We start from the raw sequence: 18,048 nt of genomic DNA on the forward strand, positions 1-18,048 counted from the left end.
TGTCCCTCCGCCAGCTCAATAATCCATCACGGCTCCGCTCACAGGAGGGAACGCAGCCGCTGCTTCGACGTGGACACTTCTGCCGCGAATCAGCACCGGCGCAGAGCGAAAACGTCTGCGGGGATTTGGAGGAGAAAAGGTGTCTCACAGAAAGGATGGAGGGATGAACAGTCCAGGGGCTTAGGTATCATTTCAGTGCACATCCCTCTTTTCTTCCTCTTGGATTCCCCCTCCTCCTCCTCCTCCTCCTCCTCCTCCTCCATTATTTCTGCAGCTCCTGTGGCGTGCTGAAGCTCTCGTAGACGTTGGCCGCAAACTCCTTCACCTGGTCGTTCATCAGCAGCTCCTGAGAGACACACGGACACAAAGTTAGAGACACTTACATATTTATTCTGATTGGACTGGTTCTGTGCTTTAAAATGTGCTCTCTTTCTTTTATTTATTACAAAAGGAACTGCAGGATGTTGGACATTTCTTGATATTTTGTGGTATTTTCTGCCTTCCATCCACCCAACCAAATGTTGTGGCTGACTGACCAGTGAACAATTCACAACAAGTGTACTTGGCTTTAAAATTTGGTCGGTATTTGAGTATTTGGCCATCTTTTAATGAAAGAACACAAGATGGAAATATGAAGAGGGTGAAAAGCCAGTGTCCCATACTAAAGTAATGTCACTGATATCAAGGTTCATACGCATTTTAACCAATACTTTTCGGCAAATTTCCATGACTGTGTGTTCCTGAAAATGTCAGTCGACATTCTACAATAAGAATAAAAATCTGTGTTAAAGTTGACCCTCAGAGGTTTAACTAGAAAATGAATGAGAACGTATGTGGTTCATAGTGGGATTCATAATATCGCTCCACAAATACAACGGTGAGGTTAAGACGACGTGAAAATACATTTATTAATCGCATATTATTATTATTATGCTGTGTTAAAAAAAATTCCAAGACTTTCCCAAAACTTTCTGGGTCTTTTTATGTTTCCAAAACCTTTCCAGGCCTGGAATTTGCATTTTTCAAATTCCATAACTTTTCCAGGTTTTTTCAAAACGTATGAGCCCTGCGATATGTCGTAGGGGTCTCGGTTTCTCCCCGTGTGAAGTTTGTGTTCGGCGAGAGACTGGACGCCTGGTTTCACCTGAACAAAGTGGCTGGGAGTCTCGCTGCAGATGGTGTTGATCTGACCGTTGACGATGGGGATGATCTTCGCCAGCGGCAGACTGACCGCAGACAAGCTGGACAGACGGAAACAAAAAGGAGTCAACACGGAGGTTTGTGTCCGGACTAACAAACTTTCTGTTACAACAAAAAATAACAAAAGAGGCGGCATCTATTCCTTTGTATAACTCATGAGACAGTCCAGGGTTTCTACAGTCAAATTTAAGACTTTTTTTAAAGACCATTATGAATGAAATTTAAGACATCAAAAACAAAGTCAGATGTCCGGAAACATTTTCTGAAACAATCCCAGATTTCCTCATTGACATTATAGGACTGGTGTCTAGATTGGCTGCAATATAAGTTGCATGTTGGTCTCATCTGTAGTCGTAATACAGCAAATTATTATTATTTTTGACAGAAAGAATTAACACCACAGAATAAATAAATTAAAAAAATCGCGATCACAGAAGGCTTGTATCATGTGGACTAGAGCCAGACCGATAAAGGATTTTTAAGGCCGATATCGATACAAATATTTGGCAATTTAAAAATCCGATATTCCGATATATATATTTTTTTTAAATAATCCAGAAAGGCGTACCATGAACATGAACAGATTTCCCCAACATTAGTTATTTGTAGTTATTTATGAGTCTTCACTAAAATAATATGATAATGCAATTTGTTTTAGTGTCACAACAGAACACAGGACCATCAAAATATATTAAAGTTCTGATAAATAAAAATATAAACTTAGGATATGAAATTTAAAGACCTTTGAACAAAAACACAATAACAAAACAAAAAAAGCAAAGAGTTGCCAAGAGGGACGTTGTAGAGCGCCCTCTGATGGACAAACTACGCAACGCCAACACTCAGAACACGGTTGAAGGGTCTTTCGTCCGTTTTTATTTTATTTTCTTATATTAATTTATCAGCCGTTAAATATTGATACAGATGTAAAATGCCTATATCGGCCGATAATACAGTACAGGCCAAAAGTTTGGACACACCTTCTCATTCAATGTGTTTCTTTATTTTCATGACTATTTACATTGTAGATTCTCACTGAAGGCATCAAAACTATGAATGAACACATATGGAATTATGTACTTAACAAAAAAGTGTGAAATAACTGAAAACATGTCTTATATTTTAGATTCTTCAAAGTAGCCACCCTTTGCTTTTTTTGATAACTCTGCAAACCCTTGGTGTTCTCTCAATGAGCTTCATGAGGTAGTCACCTGAAATGGTTTTCACTTCACAGGTGTGCTTTGTCAGGGTTAATTAGTGGAATTTGTTCCCTTATTAATAAAAAAGCAAAGGGTGGCTACTTTGAAGAATCTAAAATATAAGACATGTTTTCAGTTATTTCACACTTATTTGTTAAGTACATAATTCCATATGTGTTCATTCATAGTTTTGATGCCTTCAGTGAGAATCTACAATGTAAATAGTCATGAAAATAAAAAGGAAACGCATTTGAATGAGAAGGTGTGTCCAAACTTTTGGCCTGTACTGTATCTAATAGTGTTGTTGTCATTAATTAGAATTCCTCATGGGGGCGACAGAAACTACGTACTATAGCTTTAAGACCTGTTACAATTATTTAAAACCTAGAACACAATACTTCAGCACATTTAAGACTTTTTAAGGCTTAGGAGACACCAGCGGAAACCCTGCAATCAGTCAAACTATTACTGGTTCACATGAGTAAAGACATTGGCATATAAATGTATCTGGGGGAAAAACTAAAAATGAAAACATTTGAGTCAGCGGAGCAGCTGACCTGTCAGGTGCAGAGCTGGGGGCAGAGTCACAGGGAGGCGTGCGGAAGAACTCGGCCAGATTGTCGAGAAGACGAGAGAAACCCCGGTTGAAACTGGCGTTGAGGACAGTGGTGAAGTCTGGACTGGAGTCCCAAATAAACACATCAGAATCACAGAACAGACACATAACACACACAGAACACACACAGAACACACACACGTTTGTTTTTCTGTCTTTGTGGGGACCCAACATTGACATAATTCATTCCCTAGCCCCTTACCTTAACCATCACAACTAAATGCCTAACCTTAACCCTTACCCTAACCTTAACCATCACAACTAAATGCCTAACCTTAACCCTTACCCTAACCTTAACCATCACAACTAAATGCCTAACCTTAACCCTTACCCTAACCTTAACCATCACAACTAAATGCCTAACCTTAACCCTTACCCTAACCTTAACCATCACAACTAAATGCCTAACCTTAACCCTTACCCTAACCTTAACCATCACAACTAAATGCCTAACCTTAACCCTTACCCTAACCATAACCTAATTCTAACCCTAATCCTAAAACCAAGTCTTAACCCTCAAAGAGCCCTTTAACCTTGTGGGGTCCAGCATTTTGGTCCCCACAAGGCTGTGCAGACCCCACAAGTATACTGTATACTCCGGTATTTGGACCCCACGAATATAGTAAAACAAGTACACACACACACACACACACACACACACACACACACACACACACACACACACACACACACACACACACACACACACACACACACACACACACACACACACACACAGGCGTGGCGTTTACCTTTCCAACATGTCTCTAGTCTCGTTTAACAGTCGGATGGTCCCAACATCGTTTTCCGTCAGCCCGCATGCCTGCAGAGAAGAGAGGATGATATATTTGTTGAAGACGCAGATGCTTTACCTGTGCTGCATATCGTACACTCTGTGTGCGGTACGTGTGCAGCGACCTGGTCCGAGAGCGCGTTCTCGTCGTCGGCGAGCATGTACCAGGACATCGGGCGCTCGGAGCCAGCCTCCACCTCCGCCCTGATCCAGCTCAGCTGCTGCTCCAACTCCAGCAGAGACAGGCTCTGCTTCAGAGACACGCTGGAAAGGAAAAGTCACTTATTTAGGCAAAAAAGGACAAACGGGCTTTGCCGTTTCTTTCACTATTTGACATCATTGTAGGTTTGAATATCTTGGATGTTTTGGACTGTTGGTTATGATTTGAAAATGTCACATGGAAAAATCAAATGAGCATATTTCACTATTTTCTACGGCGACAGGATTACGTCTTTATAAGTGTCTCTCATCGCGAGATGTGACATAATCCTGACGCCATCATTTGCTGACATTTTACTGTTTCGAAAAATAAAATAGATTTACCAAAAATATAATATAAATGCAAATAATCATTAGTTGCAGACACTCACCCTCCCAGTGAGTTCTGTACTGCTTTCTTCACTACTGTCATCAACTCTGTCAAACCTGGAGACAGACAGTTGACACAAATAAGGATTAACAGGTAAACAATGGTGTGCTCTTATTAGATTTATGTTTATGTGTGTCTGTGTGTGTGTGTGTGTGTGTGTGTGTGTGTGTGTGTGTGTGTGTGTGTGTGTGTGTGTGTGTGTCTCCATCTTACCGTCTCCCAGTAGATGTTGGATACTGGACAGGTACTGCTGCTGGACGTCTGGGGGAGCCAGAGGCATCTGAGAGAGAGAGAGAAAAAAAAGAAGACATTCCTTCAGTTCTAATCTCAACATGAAAACAACTGGAACTTCTTTGAAACACTAAAACTTTAAGGACACCGTGACATGAACAAGTTCAATTTTTGAAAACAAGGCAAATACTTTACAGTGACCTCATCCTGCACTCGTACACGTGAACATACATCATCCCTTCTTTACTTATCTGATGCTCCATTGGTTAACACTTCTGGATCTTATGTAACAAGTCAAAGCAATTAAGGACACTCTGAAAAGGGGGATTTTATTATAAGACTGAAATAATGTGTCCCAGCAGTGGAACTCTCTCATGTGAATATTTACATAAACAAAAATATGTCAGCAGTTTTACACTTAGGGTGCAGTAGGTAAGACTTATAAAACTAACTTTCTGTCATATCTGCTGAAACTGACCCTATGTTCCAGTAGAACTACATGAAGCAGATCATTAAAACAAATAATCCAGCTTCCCCGACACCACCTACCACCTGTAGTGAGATTTGCAAAAATCCACCGCTCCCTGTTCAGATGCACCAATCAGGGCCAGGGGAGGGGTGTCTAACTGCGTGTCAATAACTGCTCATGCACATTTATTCTCAGAAAAGGGGGGAGGGACTGAGAAGTTGTCAATGTTGTGAACAGCAGAAACTAACAGTGCTGCGTCAAAGCTGATACTGGGACCGTACTGGTTGTGAAGGTGAAAGGAGCGTATGAGTGTTGTGTTCCTCACCGCGGTGTTCTTGCCTACAGAGTTGTCGAGGTACAGGTATCCTCCTATGATGTTCAACTGGACTCGGAGTAGAACCACCAGCATGCAGGTGCTGTACACCGCCACGATGGTGCGGGTGAAACCTGAACAGGACAACAAAAGGTTCACACGCTTCTGATCTGATGTTGGACTTCTAATCTCAAATGAAAAACTTAACAAAACATGATTGTGTTTTTGTGCAGCAAAGTATTTAAAGTGCTCACATTATGCTCATTTTCAGGTTCATAATTGTATTTAGAGGTTGTACCAGAATAGGTTTATGTGGTTTAATTTTGAAAAAACACCATATTTTGTTGTACTGCACATTGCTGCAGCTCCTCTTTTCACCCTGTGTGTTGAGCTCTATGTTTTAGCTACAGAGTGAGACATCTCACTGCTGTCCCATCTTTGTTGGGAGTCACATGCGCAGTACCTATGTAGGACTACTAGCCAGTCAGAAGCAGAGTATGAGGGTGTGCCCTGACAGTAAGGACTACTAGCCAGTCAGAAGCAGAGTATGAGAGTGTGCCCTGACAGTACCTAGGGAAGGACTACTAGCCAGTCAGAAGCAGAGTATGAGGGCGTGCCCTGACAGTACCTAGGTAAGGACTACTAGCCAGTCAGAATCAGAGTATGAGGGCGTTCCCTGACAGTACCTAGGGAAGGACTACTAGCCAGTCAGAAGCAGAGTATGAGGGCGTGCCCTGACAGTACCTAGGTAAGGACTACTAGCCAGTCAGGAGCAGAGTATGAGGGCGTGCCCTGACAGTAGCTAGGTAAGGACTACTAGCCAGTCAGAAGCAGAGTATGAGGGCGTGCCCTGACAGTACCTAGGTAAGGACTACTAGCCAGTCAGGAGCAGAGTATGAGGGCGTGCCCTGACAGTAGCTAGGTAAGGACTACTAGCCAGTCAGAAGCAGAGTATGAGGGCGTGCCCTGACAGTACCTAGGTAAGGACTACTAGCCAGTCAGAATCAGAGTATGAGGGCGTTCTCTGACAGTACCTAGGGAAGGACTACTAGCCAGTCAGAAGCAGAGTATGAGGGCGTGCCCTGACAGTACCTAGGTAAGGACTACTAGCCAGTCAGGAGCAGAGTATGAGGGCGTGCCCTGACAGTAGCTAGGTAAGGACTACTAGCCAGTCAGAAGCAGAGTATGAGGGCGTGCCCTGACAGTACCTAGGTAAGGACTACTAGCCAGTCAGGAGCAGAGTATGAGGGCGTGCCCTGACAGTACCTAGGTAAGGACTACTAGCCAGTCAGGAGCAGAGTATGAGGGTGTGCCCTGACAGTAGCTAGGTAAGGACTACTAGCCAGTCAGAAGCAGAGTATGAGGGCGTGCCCTGACAGTACCTAGGTAAGGACTACTAGCCAGTCAGAAGCAGAGTATGAGGGTGTACCCTGACAGTACCTAGGGAAGGACTACTAGCCAGTCAGAAGCAGAGTATGAGGGTGTGCCATGCTAGCAGCTAGGCGAGCATTATAACGTGTGTTCCAAAGTGACCACGTTGGTCTCTGAAGTAAAGGCTGGACTACAGTAGAGCTGTTTGGAGCAGTTGGTGAACAGTGTTTTCTGTTGGAGAAAAGTCTCTTTGGGGGGGACTTTGGGCTTTTTCACTTTGTAAACCTACAACGTGCACAAAAAAGATATAACACAATAAAGGAAAGGAGAAAAAGTCAAAAAGCATAATATGAGCACTTTAAGAGGGATTATTAACAACCAATTTGTTACGACTGCGTGGACTTACTGATGATCTTTAAATCTTCCCAGATTTCCAGCTTGTTGGTCGGTCTGTGAGACGACGGGAAAAAAGAAAAGCGAGACCACTTGTTTGTTTAATGCATGAGTCCAATTTCACTTTACCGTCACTACATACAGTAAAGTAACACTTCAACATGGAAGACTGGTACACAAAAACATCTAAAAATGACGACACAGTGGCATATTGGTGTTAAATAATGAATACTAGGGCTGGGACGATATGCTTTTGTCCCGATTCGATTCTTTCACGATACACGGCTGCTGATTCAATATGTATTGCGATTTTCATTCATTGCGATTTGATAGAATGGAATCCTTTGTTGCCACATAGCATGTTGTGTGTAAAAGTGAGCCAAAAAAATAATAATAATTACTTCTCGTGGCCTGCGAATTCACAACGAGCACAGATGCAATGCAGATTAAGACTAGAAGATTTCCTAGGCAGATATTGACTTGGGACTATATTGTTATCGCAAAATTCAAAAAACCTTATCGCATATTTCCCTCATATCGTGCAGCCCTAATTAATATAGAAGCAAAATCTACATATCTTAGCACTACACATATAAGAATGTGTAGACTTGGGTCTATGAGTGGATTAAGAATCGTTTGAACTATTAAATCTGAAAGTCAAAGACACGTCTACTCACTTAGCCTTGAGCAGTGCCGTGAGGCTTTCTGAATTTAGTTGATTGACGATGGCTTCTTTCAGTGGAGGGAGCATGGACAGCACTGCAACACACATACAGTATAAACAGTCACATCAAAAATGCAAAGATCAAGTCTCATCTGGGGGGGGGGTAACTAAAAGGCAGTGTTTCCTCTATGTTGATTTTGCAGTGGCGGCCCGCCATGGCAAAATTTCTGCCGCCACGGTATCAGAAATAGGGCAGACGCACAATGTAGTCGCGGTTGCCCTTTTAAATGATCTAAAAAACTTTTAGTAGCTTATTTGGGGTTCCCCATTTCACGGGGCTTATATATGATCGTTGTACCTTATGAAATTGTGTTAAACGAAAAAAAAAAAAAAAAAAATCTTGAAGGAAATAGTGAAAAGGATTATTATTCAGAAGTGTGAAGTCATCACCGGTCATGTTGCAGGTTCTCTGGTTGCTTTCAAAGTGGAACTGTCGTCTGGCCTGAGCGATGTACTCCGTCGCCTCCTTCTCCTGGATATCTCTGATCTTCTTCTGGGCATATTTACCCAGAAAGTACACTCCTGGGGGTCACCGACAAATATTTATTAATAACTTACATCGAGGAGCTTAGCGAGAAGTTAATAATATTAGGGTTTCATTGCGTTGCAATATCAACTTTAGGGCTGAACGATTAATTGCATTTGCGATAATATCGCGATATGTTAAAACACGATTTCCTAATCGCAAAGGCTGGCCGATTTGATGACTCGCGAGAGCTAATCAGTCTGCACTACGCAGAGAATGCATCAACTTAGCAAGCTAACGCTACACTGTACCTTGAGCTGATCTCTGTCATTCAAACAATTCTGACTTGAAGTTTAAAACTTTTACAGCCAGTTTAATAAAATGAAGGGTTTTGTTCGGGCTCGAGTCCATACATGCAGTTAATGGATACAGGCACGCAGAACTGAAGGCTCGGTTGGCAACGAGCTAGCTCTGATTAGCGGTTAGCTCCGGTTAGCGGTTAGCTCCGTTATAAAGATATGGGTGGAGGAGCTGCCACTGAGAGGGGTAACAACCAGACTGATAAATGACGGTTTGGGGAGCTTTCACAGCAGCGTGGCCGCGGGGTTTCAACGGTTTTATTAGTACAGTTAATCCCACGGCAAGACCAGCAGCAGCTAACGTAACGATAGCCTCTCTGAGCTAGTGCAGTGTTGACGGTGTCATGCACACGGCATGCAACTTCACGAGGGGGAGGGGCTGGAGGCAGCTCCTCTCTGTGCACTGTAAAAAAATGTGTATATGTATATGTATGTGTGTGTATGTATGTATAGGTGTGTGTGTGTGTGTGTATATATATATATATATATATATATATATATATATATATATATATATATATATATATATATGTGTGTATGTATGCGTTTTTACTTATTTAACTGTCTAGTGTGTAATTGTGTGTTGTTCATACTATACAATGATTTATTGTTTGTCTTTGTTGAATAATACAGAAGACAAAGAGCTTAAAAAAATAATCGAATATCGAATCGCAATCGCAATATTTGGGGAAAAAATCGCAATTAGATTATTTCCAAATTCGTTCATCACAAAATATATTTTTTTAATTAGTTGAATAGAGACTATTGATACATTTTTTTTTTAATGGTGCCTTTTGTGTTCAGCTCAATGTTCAATTTGTTCAATAAAATAATATCGAAAATAATTTCCTTTCAGTTTTCTTTTTTATTCAACACGTACTTGTTGCATTTAAGCAGAAATATACTAATATAACAGCAGCAGAAAGGCAGAACTGAATACATTTTAATATCGGTTTATTTATCGCAAATAATGTAGCATTCAAATGCATGGATTGAACGTCACGCAAAACCTCATTCAATTTCCTGGCAATTTAAAGATGTCTTGCTCATTTGCAAAGTATCAAATCCAATACAACTAACTAAATACCATCACTGAAAGCGTTTTCACGCGGTATACAAACAAAACATTACGCAGCGTTAGTAACGTTGTAACGTTGGTTGTCTCAGAACAGTTAACGTTACCTGTATGTTGGAAATGATGCGGTTTATTAAAGAATATAATATAATATGTATGCCGAACTGTAAACACATACGGCTCGATTCGTACAAGCTTTCTGGACATAAAAGCATTAACTAGTACCGGTAAATAAAACAATATAAAACATCAAGATTTTTAAGTGCAGTCCGGCGTGTTGCTAAAGTTATTAGTTAGCTCAGAAGCTAACATGGACGTCACTCGTACCTCCAACTACAGCTCCGGTGAAAATAAATTTCCTTTTGTGGCGTTTAACAAAATTCCAGACTGATGAAAACATAATCGGACAGTGAGGGGTTCGCAAACCACAGCTGCAAAAAAAACTCCGTACTTTTACCTTTGTGCTGACTAGTTTACGGACATGTTATCTAAGGACTTTCGGCTAGTTAGCAACTCCTTGCTACCATGCTATCTGTCAGAGGTGCCAAAGTATGTCAGTTAAGGTAGGTAGAGCGAACATGATAGTTTCCGGTAGTCGATTTCAAAATAAAACAATAATTGAGCTTCAGACGTAAGTGGGTCATACATACAGACTCTATCGTAAATAACATAACCGTACTACAGTATTACTCGAAAAGACAGAATATGAATAAATAAATAAAAATAATGAATATATAATAAAGATGAGGACAGCTCCCTAAAACTTGGAGGCATGTTTAAATGTTGGAAATAGACTTCAGGAAATTAAGCTTTTATTTTACATGCAAAATCCATTCATTTCCGGTTTACATTGGGCCAATAGTAGGTAGCTTGACGCATCAAAAACGTCAGCAAGAACGTGGGGATGCGCAGCGCTATCGGGGAGCTGATTGGTCATGTCTGAAACTGGTCCGTCCAATATTATCTTCCCCAGTGTAGGTGCGTGATAAGTAAAGTGCAACGTGCGAAATTGTAACAAAAAAAGTGAAGAAATAAGCTGCAAAAGCCTCGCCGTACGCGAATAGTATGACTTTTGTTGAGTAGAGTTAAGTAATAGCCTTGCCATGGGAACAGAGGAGGGCCGTAAAGCTGATTCGGCGAAGAGTTTCTATCCGAGTGAAGAGGAAATTGAGAGGTGGATGTCCAACGCCTTTGACATGGTGAGTCAGTCGTTCACTTAACGTCTGTGTGTTTTATATATAATTATAAAGTATGCATTTAATGTAGGCGGAGACAGAAATGTCCTGCCACTTATTAATTTGATTCATTTGCTCCGGAGGGCCGCAGCAGGCTTTAACTATCGGGTTTGGTATATTATTGAACTTTTACTGTAGCTTTTCTTAATTTGTCGCCCAACAAGTCTAAAAATGCGTCACAAATATATGCAGAAACGATCACGTTACATGACTTGCAGATAATAGATAAGCATTCAATTATTAATGGAAAAATTCCAAATATTTGCTGGTTCAAGCCTTTACTAAGTAAATGACACATTATTATTATGTGCAATAAACGTTGCAACAGTGCAAAACATAATGTGTGCAAAAAACACACAAAAAGGACAGAAAATTGATGTTAATAACATGAAAACAAGCAAGCAAATAAACAAAAGTAGTGAATGAAAAAAGGTTATTAACCCTTGTGTTGTCTTCCAGTCAACCTTGAAAAAAATTAATTTATTAATTAAATTTTTTGACGCCTTTTTTTCACAGTTTGTTTTTGCCTTTTCCAACATTTTAAATTGTACATTTTTTCTTCTACACATTTTCAGCGCTTATTTCTACGTCCCATATTTACTGATGTGAAACAAAAATTTGAAAACGGGTCAATTTGACCCAAAGTCAACAGAATAATTGATAATAATAATTAGTTGCAGCCCTAATCTACTACATATTCATAGATGTGTCGGCGCATGAGGGTGCATTATGTCGGCAGGATAATTTAAAAGGCAACGCCTGCCCTATTTCTGATACCGTGGCGGGCCACCACTACAAAATCAACATAGAGGAAACACTGTGCTGCACGTTGACATGCTTTTGATTGTTCTCCTGCAGGCCAAAGACGCTCTGGAGAACGGAGAGGTGCCGGTCGGATGTCTGATGGTCTACGACGACCAAGTCGTGGGCAAGGGGCGGAACGAAGTCAACGAGACCAAAAATGTAGGGAATAAAAAAATGGAAGCGTGTCCTTGTCTTCGGTTGGTTTCCTGTTCTAATGGCGTGAGATTCATCTGTCCGTTTACTAAACATGCAGAACAGCGCAGAATAACATCGAATAACATTTCTGCTGTTTGTTGGTTCGTCATTTTAGGCAAAACGCAAGCCGGTAAAGGTGCCAAAAAACCGCCACAATAACTTCATATTTGGCTACCAATTTCTACATAGTAGACATTTTATCCAGCAAATACATTCATTGTTAAAACCTAAAGAAAAATGTATTGGCATTATCTTCATCCAGCTCAAAGAGAACATAAAACCTAAACTATGCATATCATATGTTCCTCTGTGTTCGATTTTGTGTGCATGTGTGTGTGTGTGTGTGTGTGTGTGTATGTATGTATGTGTGTATTAGGCTACTCGCCACGCTGAGATGGTGGCCCTGGATCAGCTCCGGGACTGGTGTCGCCGCGGCAACCTGGATGCGAGCAGCGTGTGCGAGCGAACGGCCCTGTACGTCACCGTGGAGCCATGCATCATGTGTGCTGCAGCCCTGCGCCTGCTCAGTATCCTCCTCCAACCTGTGTGTGTGTGTGTGTGTGTGTGTGTGTGTGTGTGTGTGTGTGTGTGTGTGTGTGTGTGTCTGTTAGCTGTTGTTCCTTCACCAGCTGTCAGACATCCCGGTGGTGGTGTACGGATGCAGGAACGAGCGGTTTGGAGGCTGCGGCTCCGTTCTGGACGTTTCCTCTGCAGACTTACCTCAGACCGGGACCACGTTTAAGGTGTGTGTGTGTGTGTGTGTGTGTGTGTGTGTGTGTGTGTGTGTGTGTGTGTGTGTGTGTGTGTGTTGTGTGTGTTTTTGATTTGTGTTTTTCGTTGATGTCTGTGGAAAACCTTCACAGAAGAGTGGAGGCCGGTTAAAGCAGCAGATGTTCAACTATCACATTTGGGTGTCTACATACTTTTGGCCTCATTGTGTGTGTGTGTGTGTGTGTGTGTGTGTGTGTGTGTGTGTGTGTGTGTGTGTGTGTGTGTGTGTGTGTGTGTGTGTGTGTGTGTGTGTGTGTGTGTGTGTGTGTGTGTGTGTGTTTAGTGTGTTTCAGGTCACAGAGCAGAAGAAGCTGTCGAGATGCTGAAGACGTTCTACAAACAGGAGAATCCAAACGGTGATCAGAAACTCTGTTGAATCTCTTTTTTAATCATTTGCTATATATTTTTTCTCCTTTCCTCTTTTATCAATTATATCCCGTCTCTCCTCATCTTTTTCCTCCTCTTCTCTTACACTTTATAACGTTTGTTTCTCATCTGTGGCTTTTTTTTACTTGACTGTTACGTGACTTTTCTCTCCTCTTAATCGCACCTCTTTTCATCCTTTCTACTTCATATCTTTACTATTATCTTCTTTTTTTCATTGCATTGCTTATATTTACTGTTCTTTGTTTTCTTTGACTCATTTCCTTCTTTTTTCCCCTATCTCTAACAGTTCTATACTTTGTCTCTTTCAGCCCCAAAACCTAAAACGAGGAAGGAATGACTTTCCTCTGAGTTTCCCGGGAAAAAAAATCAGTTGAATATTAGTTTTTTTATATTGCTTGTATTTACCTGACTACTACAACCTTTTGGTTATTTTTGTAATGTAATAAATGACATTGGAAATAAGTGAATGTGTGTTTCATACAGACTTCCTCAAAACAATAGTTGCTTTTCCAGCAGTGTGCCAGCAGGGAGCGCAGTAAACCAGCTAACTTCTCTCAGCTACACTTTACTTGAAGGTGTCTACATAAGAGTGATATGACACTGTCATGAACGTGTCATAAACATTATAAACGAGTCATAAACGTTATGACATAACGCTTCTGTCAGTAAGTGTCATTCGTTTTTTTTTGTCATGACGGATTAGGGTTAAAGTTAGGGTTAGGGTTCATGTGTCATGACACTGTCATGTGTTCATGACAGTGTCATGTCACCCTTATGTAGATACCTTCAAGTAAAGTGTACCCTTCTCTCTAAGGAAAAGACATTCAAAAAATGTAAACTTCTGTCGAGCGATAAACCTCCAAAACATCTGCTGTTCATGAACTACAACTCTGTGTAATCTTGAACTACAACTCTGTGTAATCTTGAACTACAACTCTGTGTCATCTTGAACTACAACGCTGTGTCATCTTGAACTACACCTCTGTGTCATCTCTAACTACAACTGTGTCATCTTGAACTACAACTGTGTAATCTTGAACTTCAACTGTGTCATCATCTTGAACTACAACTGTGTCATCTTGAACTACAACTCTGTGTCATCTCGAACTACAACTCTGTGTCATCTTGAACTACAACTGTGTCATCTTGAACTACAACTCTGTCATCTTGAACTACAACTCTGTGTCATCTCGAACTACAACTCTGTGTCATCTTGAACTACAACTCTGTCATCTTGAAATACAACTCTGTGTCATCTTGAACTACAACTCTGTGTCATCTTGAACTACAACTCTGTCATCTTGAAATACAACTCTGTGTCATTTTGAACTACAACTCTGTGTCATCTTGAACTACAACTCATCTTGAACTATAACTCTGTCATCTTGAACTATAACTGTCATCTTGAACTACAACTCTGTCATCTTGAACTACAACTCTGTGTCATTTTGAACTATAACTGTCATTTTGAACTATAACTCTGTCATTTTGAACTATAACTCTGTCATTTTGAACTATAACTCTGTCATTTTGAACTATAACTCTGTCATTTTGAACTATAACTCTTTGTCATTTTGAACTACAACTCTGTGTCATTTTGAACTATAACTCTGTCATTTTGAACTATAACTCTGTCATTTTGAACTATAACTCTTTGTCATTTTGAACTACAACTCTGTGTCATTTTGAACTATAACTCTTTGTCATTTTGAACTATAACTCTGTCATTTCGAACTATATCTCTGTGTCATTTTGAACTATAACTCTTTGTTATTTTGAACTATAACTCTGTCATTTCGAACTATAACTCTGTCATCTTGAACTACAACTCTGTGTCATCTTGAACTACAACTGTGTCATTTTGAGCTATAACTCTGTGTCATCTTGTGTAAGTCCGTAATTTCATCACCTCGTAGAAAAGCTTCAATCAAAACAAAGATACGAAAATTATCAACATATGTGTTTAGCATGATGAATGCAACATTGTATTGAATCTCATGCCGTTGAAGCCTTTCGCTTGTCAGCCATATTTAACTGTTGACTGTTCATCACCACGTAGTTCACATGTAAAACACACCACTTCCTGTCTCATTTTTTCTGAGAACGAAACAGACAGCGTCTGTTTTTGTGTGTGTGTGTGTGTGTGTGTAGCAGCGCTTCTCAACAGGAGTGACCTTCACAACTGCTGATATAACCCACACACACGCTGACACAATTCAGACTTTCTGTCCTTTCACTTCCTCTCAGACACACACACACACACACACACATACTGTGGGGAATCAGAGTGTGTGTGTGTGTTCACAGTATCTGCAGCTGGGAGGGTTTGAAATAACTGCATGTGTGTGTAAATGCTTGCCGAGAGAGTGTGTGTGTGTGTGTGCTGAGTGTCGGAGAAAGTGTGCTGAGTGAGTGGGTGGCTACATCTGTGATGTGTGTGTGTGTGTGTGTGTGTGTGTGTGTGTGTGTGTGTGTGTGTGTGTGTGTGTGTGTGAGAGTGTGTGTGTGCGCACGCGTGTGTTTCAGATGTCCTGCTGTTTTTTCCAACAAAGCCAAGAAGACTTTTTTAAACTCTTTATCACTTTGTCTTTTACATGTGGTCTGTCTTTTTTTTCACAGCCTTTTTCTTTTCTGCCTTCCTGCTTTTAGTGGCTGGTAACTTCCTTCCTTCCTTAACCACTTCCTTCCTTCCTGCTTCCTTCCTTCTGTTTTTCTTTCTTTGTTCTGTGCTTCTTCCCTTCCTCCATCTTTTTATCTTTACCTTACCTTTTAATTTCCTTCTTACACATCCTATCGTTGTTTGTGTTACAATTTCCCTCTTTCATTACTTCCCTTTTTTCTTCCTTTCTTTGATCTTTACTTGGTTGATTTTTTTTTTACCCATTTTCTACTTCCTTTGTCTTCCTTTCCTCTTTTCTTTCCATCTTTTAGTGGCTTCTTGCTGTCTTGTGTTTGTATTCTTTTACATCTTAACTCTCTTCTTCCCTTCTTTCCTGCTTATTTCCTGCCTTCCTCCAGTGTTCATTTCTCATCCCCTTTCCTTCCTTCCTTCCTTCCTTCGATTTTTGTTATACATCCCGCACTCCTCCCTTTCTGGATCTGTTATTCCTTCCTTCTTTCTTATTCCCTTCATTCCCTCCTGTTTTATTTCCTTCTTTCATTTCTTCATGTTTTCTTACCTTTTTCTACTTCCCTTTTTACTCTTTGCTTCCCCTCTCCTTCCTTCATCTTATTTCCTTTCCTCCTTCCTGTTTTCTTTCTTACATCAATGGTCATTTTACCTTCTTTGGTTCTTTTGCAATTGCCGATCATTTACATTTTTTCCTTCCTTCCTTCCTTCCTTCTTTCCCTCCTTCCTCCCTCCCTCCCTCCCTCATTCCTTCCTTCCTGATTCTTTCCTTCCTCCCTCCCTCATTCCTTCCTCCCTCCCTCATTCCTTCCTCCCTTCTTTCCTTCCTTCCTTCCTGATTCCTTCCTTCCTCCCTTCCATATCCTTCCTTCCTTCCTCCCTAGCTCCCTCCCTCATTCCTTCCTTCCTTCCTAGCTCCCTTCCTGATTCCTTCCTACCTCCCTCGCTCTCTCCCTCATTCCTTCCTTCCTTCCTGATTCCTTCCACATTCCTTCCTTCCTCCCTCCCTAGCTCCCTCCCTCATTCCTTCCTCCCTTCCTTCCTTCCTTCCTCATTCCTTCCTTCCTTCCTGATTCCTTCCTTCCTCCCTTCCACATTCTTTCCTTCCTCTCCCTAGCTCCCTCCCTCATTCCTTCCTCCCTTTCTATAATGTTTCACCATATCATTTTTTTCTTTTATACTTCCTCTTTTATACTTCCTCTTTTATCTTCCTCTTTACGCAGACATGTAAAACACATGCACATTCATCCTCCTTGCAAAACGTAAGCATGACATCGTCCCGTGTGAAGCAGCTTTCAGTACATCCAGTTCACATAAACACATTGTCTTCTAAGGACGGTTATTAAATCCCAGATTTATCACAAATACAAAACCATTATAAAGTGGTTTTATTCCAACTGACACGCGAGTCCAGCTCCTCTCTGCTCGTTAGCATGGAAATCTATGCTAATGAAGGCAGCGCAGAATCTTCCAGAATCTTTTAATGTGTCACCTCAGAGTGGAGGAGTTGACGTGTTAATGAAGAGACGACACACACACACACACACACACACACACACACACACACACACACACGCACACAGAGCAGTTAGCTGTTAACCGTTGTGTCAAATTCTCCTTTCCAAACTGACAGTAACACACACACACGCAAACATAGTGCGTTTCACTATCTTTGTGGGGACCCGTCAGTAACATAATGCATTCCCTAGCCCCTTACCCTAACCTTAACCATCACAACTAAATGTCTAACCTTAACCCTTAGCCTAACCTTAACCATCACAACTAAATGTCTAACCTTAACCCTTACCCTAACCTTAACCATCACAACTAAATGTCTAACCTTAACCCTTAGCCTAACCTTAACCATCACAACTAAATGTCTAACCTTAACCCTTACCCTAACCTTAACCATCACAACTAAATGTCTAACCTTAACCCTTAGCCTAACCTTAACCATCACAACTAAATGTCTAACCTTAACCCTTACCCTAACCATCACAACTAAATGTCTAACCTTAACCCTTACCCTAACCTTAACCATCACAACTAAATGCCTAACCTTAACCCTTACCCTAACCTTTACCATCACAACTAAATGCCTAACCTTAACCCTTACTCTAACCTCAACCATCACAACTAAATGCCTAACCTTAACCCTTACCCTAACCTTTACCATCACAACTAAATGCCTAACCTTAACCCTTAGCCTAACCTTAACCATCACAACTC

At 41.0% G+C, this 18,048-nt stretch overlaps 2 protein-coding genes across 6 annotated transcripts; one reads left to right on the forward strand and one right to left on the reverse strand.

Annotated features, from left to right (window-relative positions):
* Positions 1 to 255: 255 nt before the first annotated feature.
* pex3 (peroxisomal biogenesis factor 3) lies at positions 256 to 10,333 on the reverse strand. 3 transcript variants are annotated; one of them, XM_028605755.1, is made up of 12 exons: positions 10,126 to 10,333; positions 8,289 to 8,420; positions 7,852 to 7,933; positions 7,188 to 7,231; positions 5,423 to 5,544; positions 4,611 to 4,677; positions 4,399 to 4,453; positions 3,934 to 4,072; positions 3,768 to 3,838; positions 2,957 to 3,079; positions 1,145 to 1,241; positions 256 to 346 (listed from the first exon to the last, which is right to left on the reverse strand). In XM_028605755.1, exons 1-12 carry the CDS (start codon positions 10,196 to 10,198, stop codon positions 263 to 265), a joined length of 1,089 nt encoding a protein of 362 aa, XP_028461556.1. In that variant the 5' UTR covers positions 10,199 to 10,333; the 3' UTR covers positions 256 to 262. The 3 variants fall into 3 exon arrangements, with proteins under 3 accessions (XP_028461556.1, XP_028461557.1, XP_028461559.1); XM_028605756.1 differs by having other exon boundaries at positions 10,256 to 10,320; XM_028605758.1 differs by lacking the exon at positions 10,126 to 10,333 and adding an exon at positions 8,676 to 8,716.
* A 364-nt stretch (positions 10,334 to 10,697) lies between these two features.
* Positions 10,698 to 13,653, forward strand: adat2 (adenosine deaminase tRNA specific 2). Of its 3 annotated transcripts, XM_028605656.1 has the most exons (6): positions 10,698 to 10,997; positions 11,892 to 11,996; positions 12,409 to 12,559; positions 12,669 to 12,775; positions 13,087 to 13,159; positions 13,499 to 13,653. In XM_028605656.1, exons 1-6 carry the CDS (start codon positions 10,902 to 10,904, stop codon positions 13,525 to 13,527), a joined length of 561 nt encoding a protein of 186 aa, XP_028461457.1. In that variant the 5' UTR covers positions 10,698 to 10,901; the 3' UTR covers positions 13,528 to 13,653. The 3 variants fall into 3 exon arrangements, with proteins under 3 accessions (XP_028461457.1, XP_028461459.1, XP_028461458.1); XM_028605658.1 differs by lacking the exon at positions 11,892 to 11,996; XM_028605657.1 differs by lacking the exon at positions 13,499 to 13,653 and having other exon boundaries at positions 13,097 to 13,159.
* The last annotated feature ends 4,395 nt before the right edge of the window (positions 13,654 to 18,048 follow it).

The sequence above is a fragment of the Perca flavescens genome, chromosome 18, assembly GCF_004354835.1.
Source record: "Perca flavescens isolate YP-PL-M2 chromosome 18, PFLA_1.0, whole genome shotgun sequence".
Taxonomy (NCBI): Eukaryota; Metazoa; Chordata; class Actinopteri; order Perciformes; family Percidae; genus Perca; species Perca flavescens.

Excerpts from the sequence above, each read along its gene's own strand:
- pex3 (XM_028605755.1), bottom strand. The coding sequence starts at position 10,198 with ATGTTTTCATCAGTCTGGAATTTTGTTAAACGCCACAAAAGGAAATTT. Across the intron at positions 7,934-8,288 it reads GAGAACCTGCAACATGACCG|TGCTGTCCATGCTCCCTCCA; the intron begins GTGATGACTTCA and ends TGTGTGTTGCAG. Across the intron at positions 4,678-5,422 it reads CTGTAGGCAAGAACACCGCG|ATGCCTCTGGCTCCCCCAGA; the intron begins GTGAGGAACACA and ends TCTCTCTCTCAG.
- adat2 (XM_028605656.1), top strand. The coding sequence starts at position 10,902 with ATGGGAACAGAGGAGGGCCGTAAAGCTGATTCGGCGAAGAGTTTCTAT. Across the intron at positions 11,997-12,408 it reads AAGTCAACGAGACCAAAAAT|GCTACTCGCCACGCTGAGAT; the intron begins GTAGGGAATAAA and ends TGTGTGTATTAG. Across the intron at positions 12,560-12,668 it reads TGCAGCCCTGCGCCTGCTCA|ACATCCCGGTGGTGGTGTAC; the intron begins GTATCCTCCTCC and ends ACCAGCTGTCAG.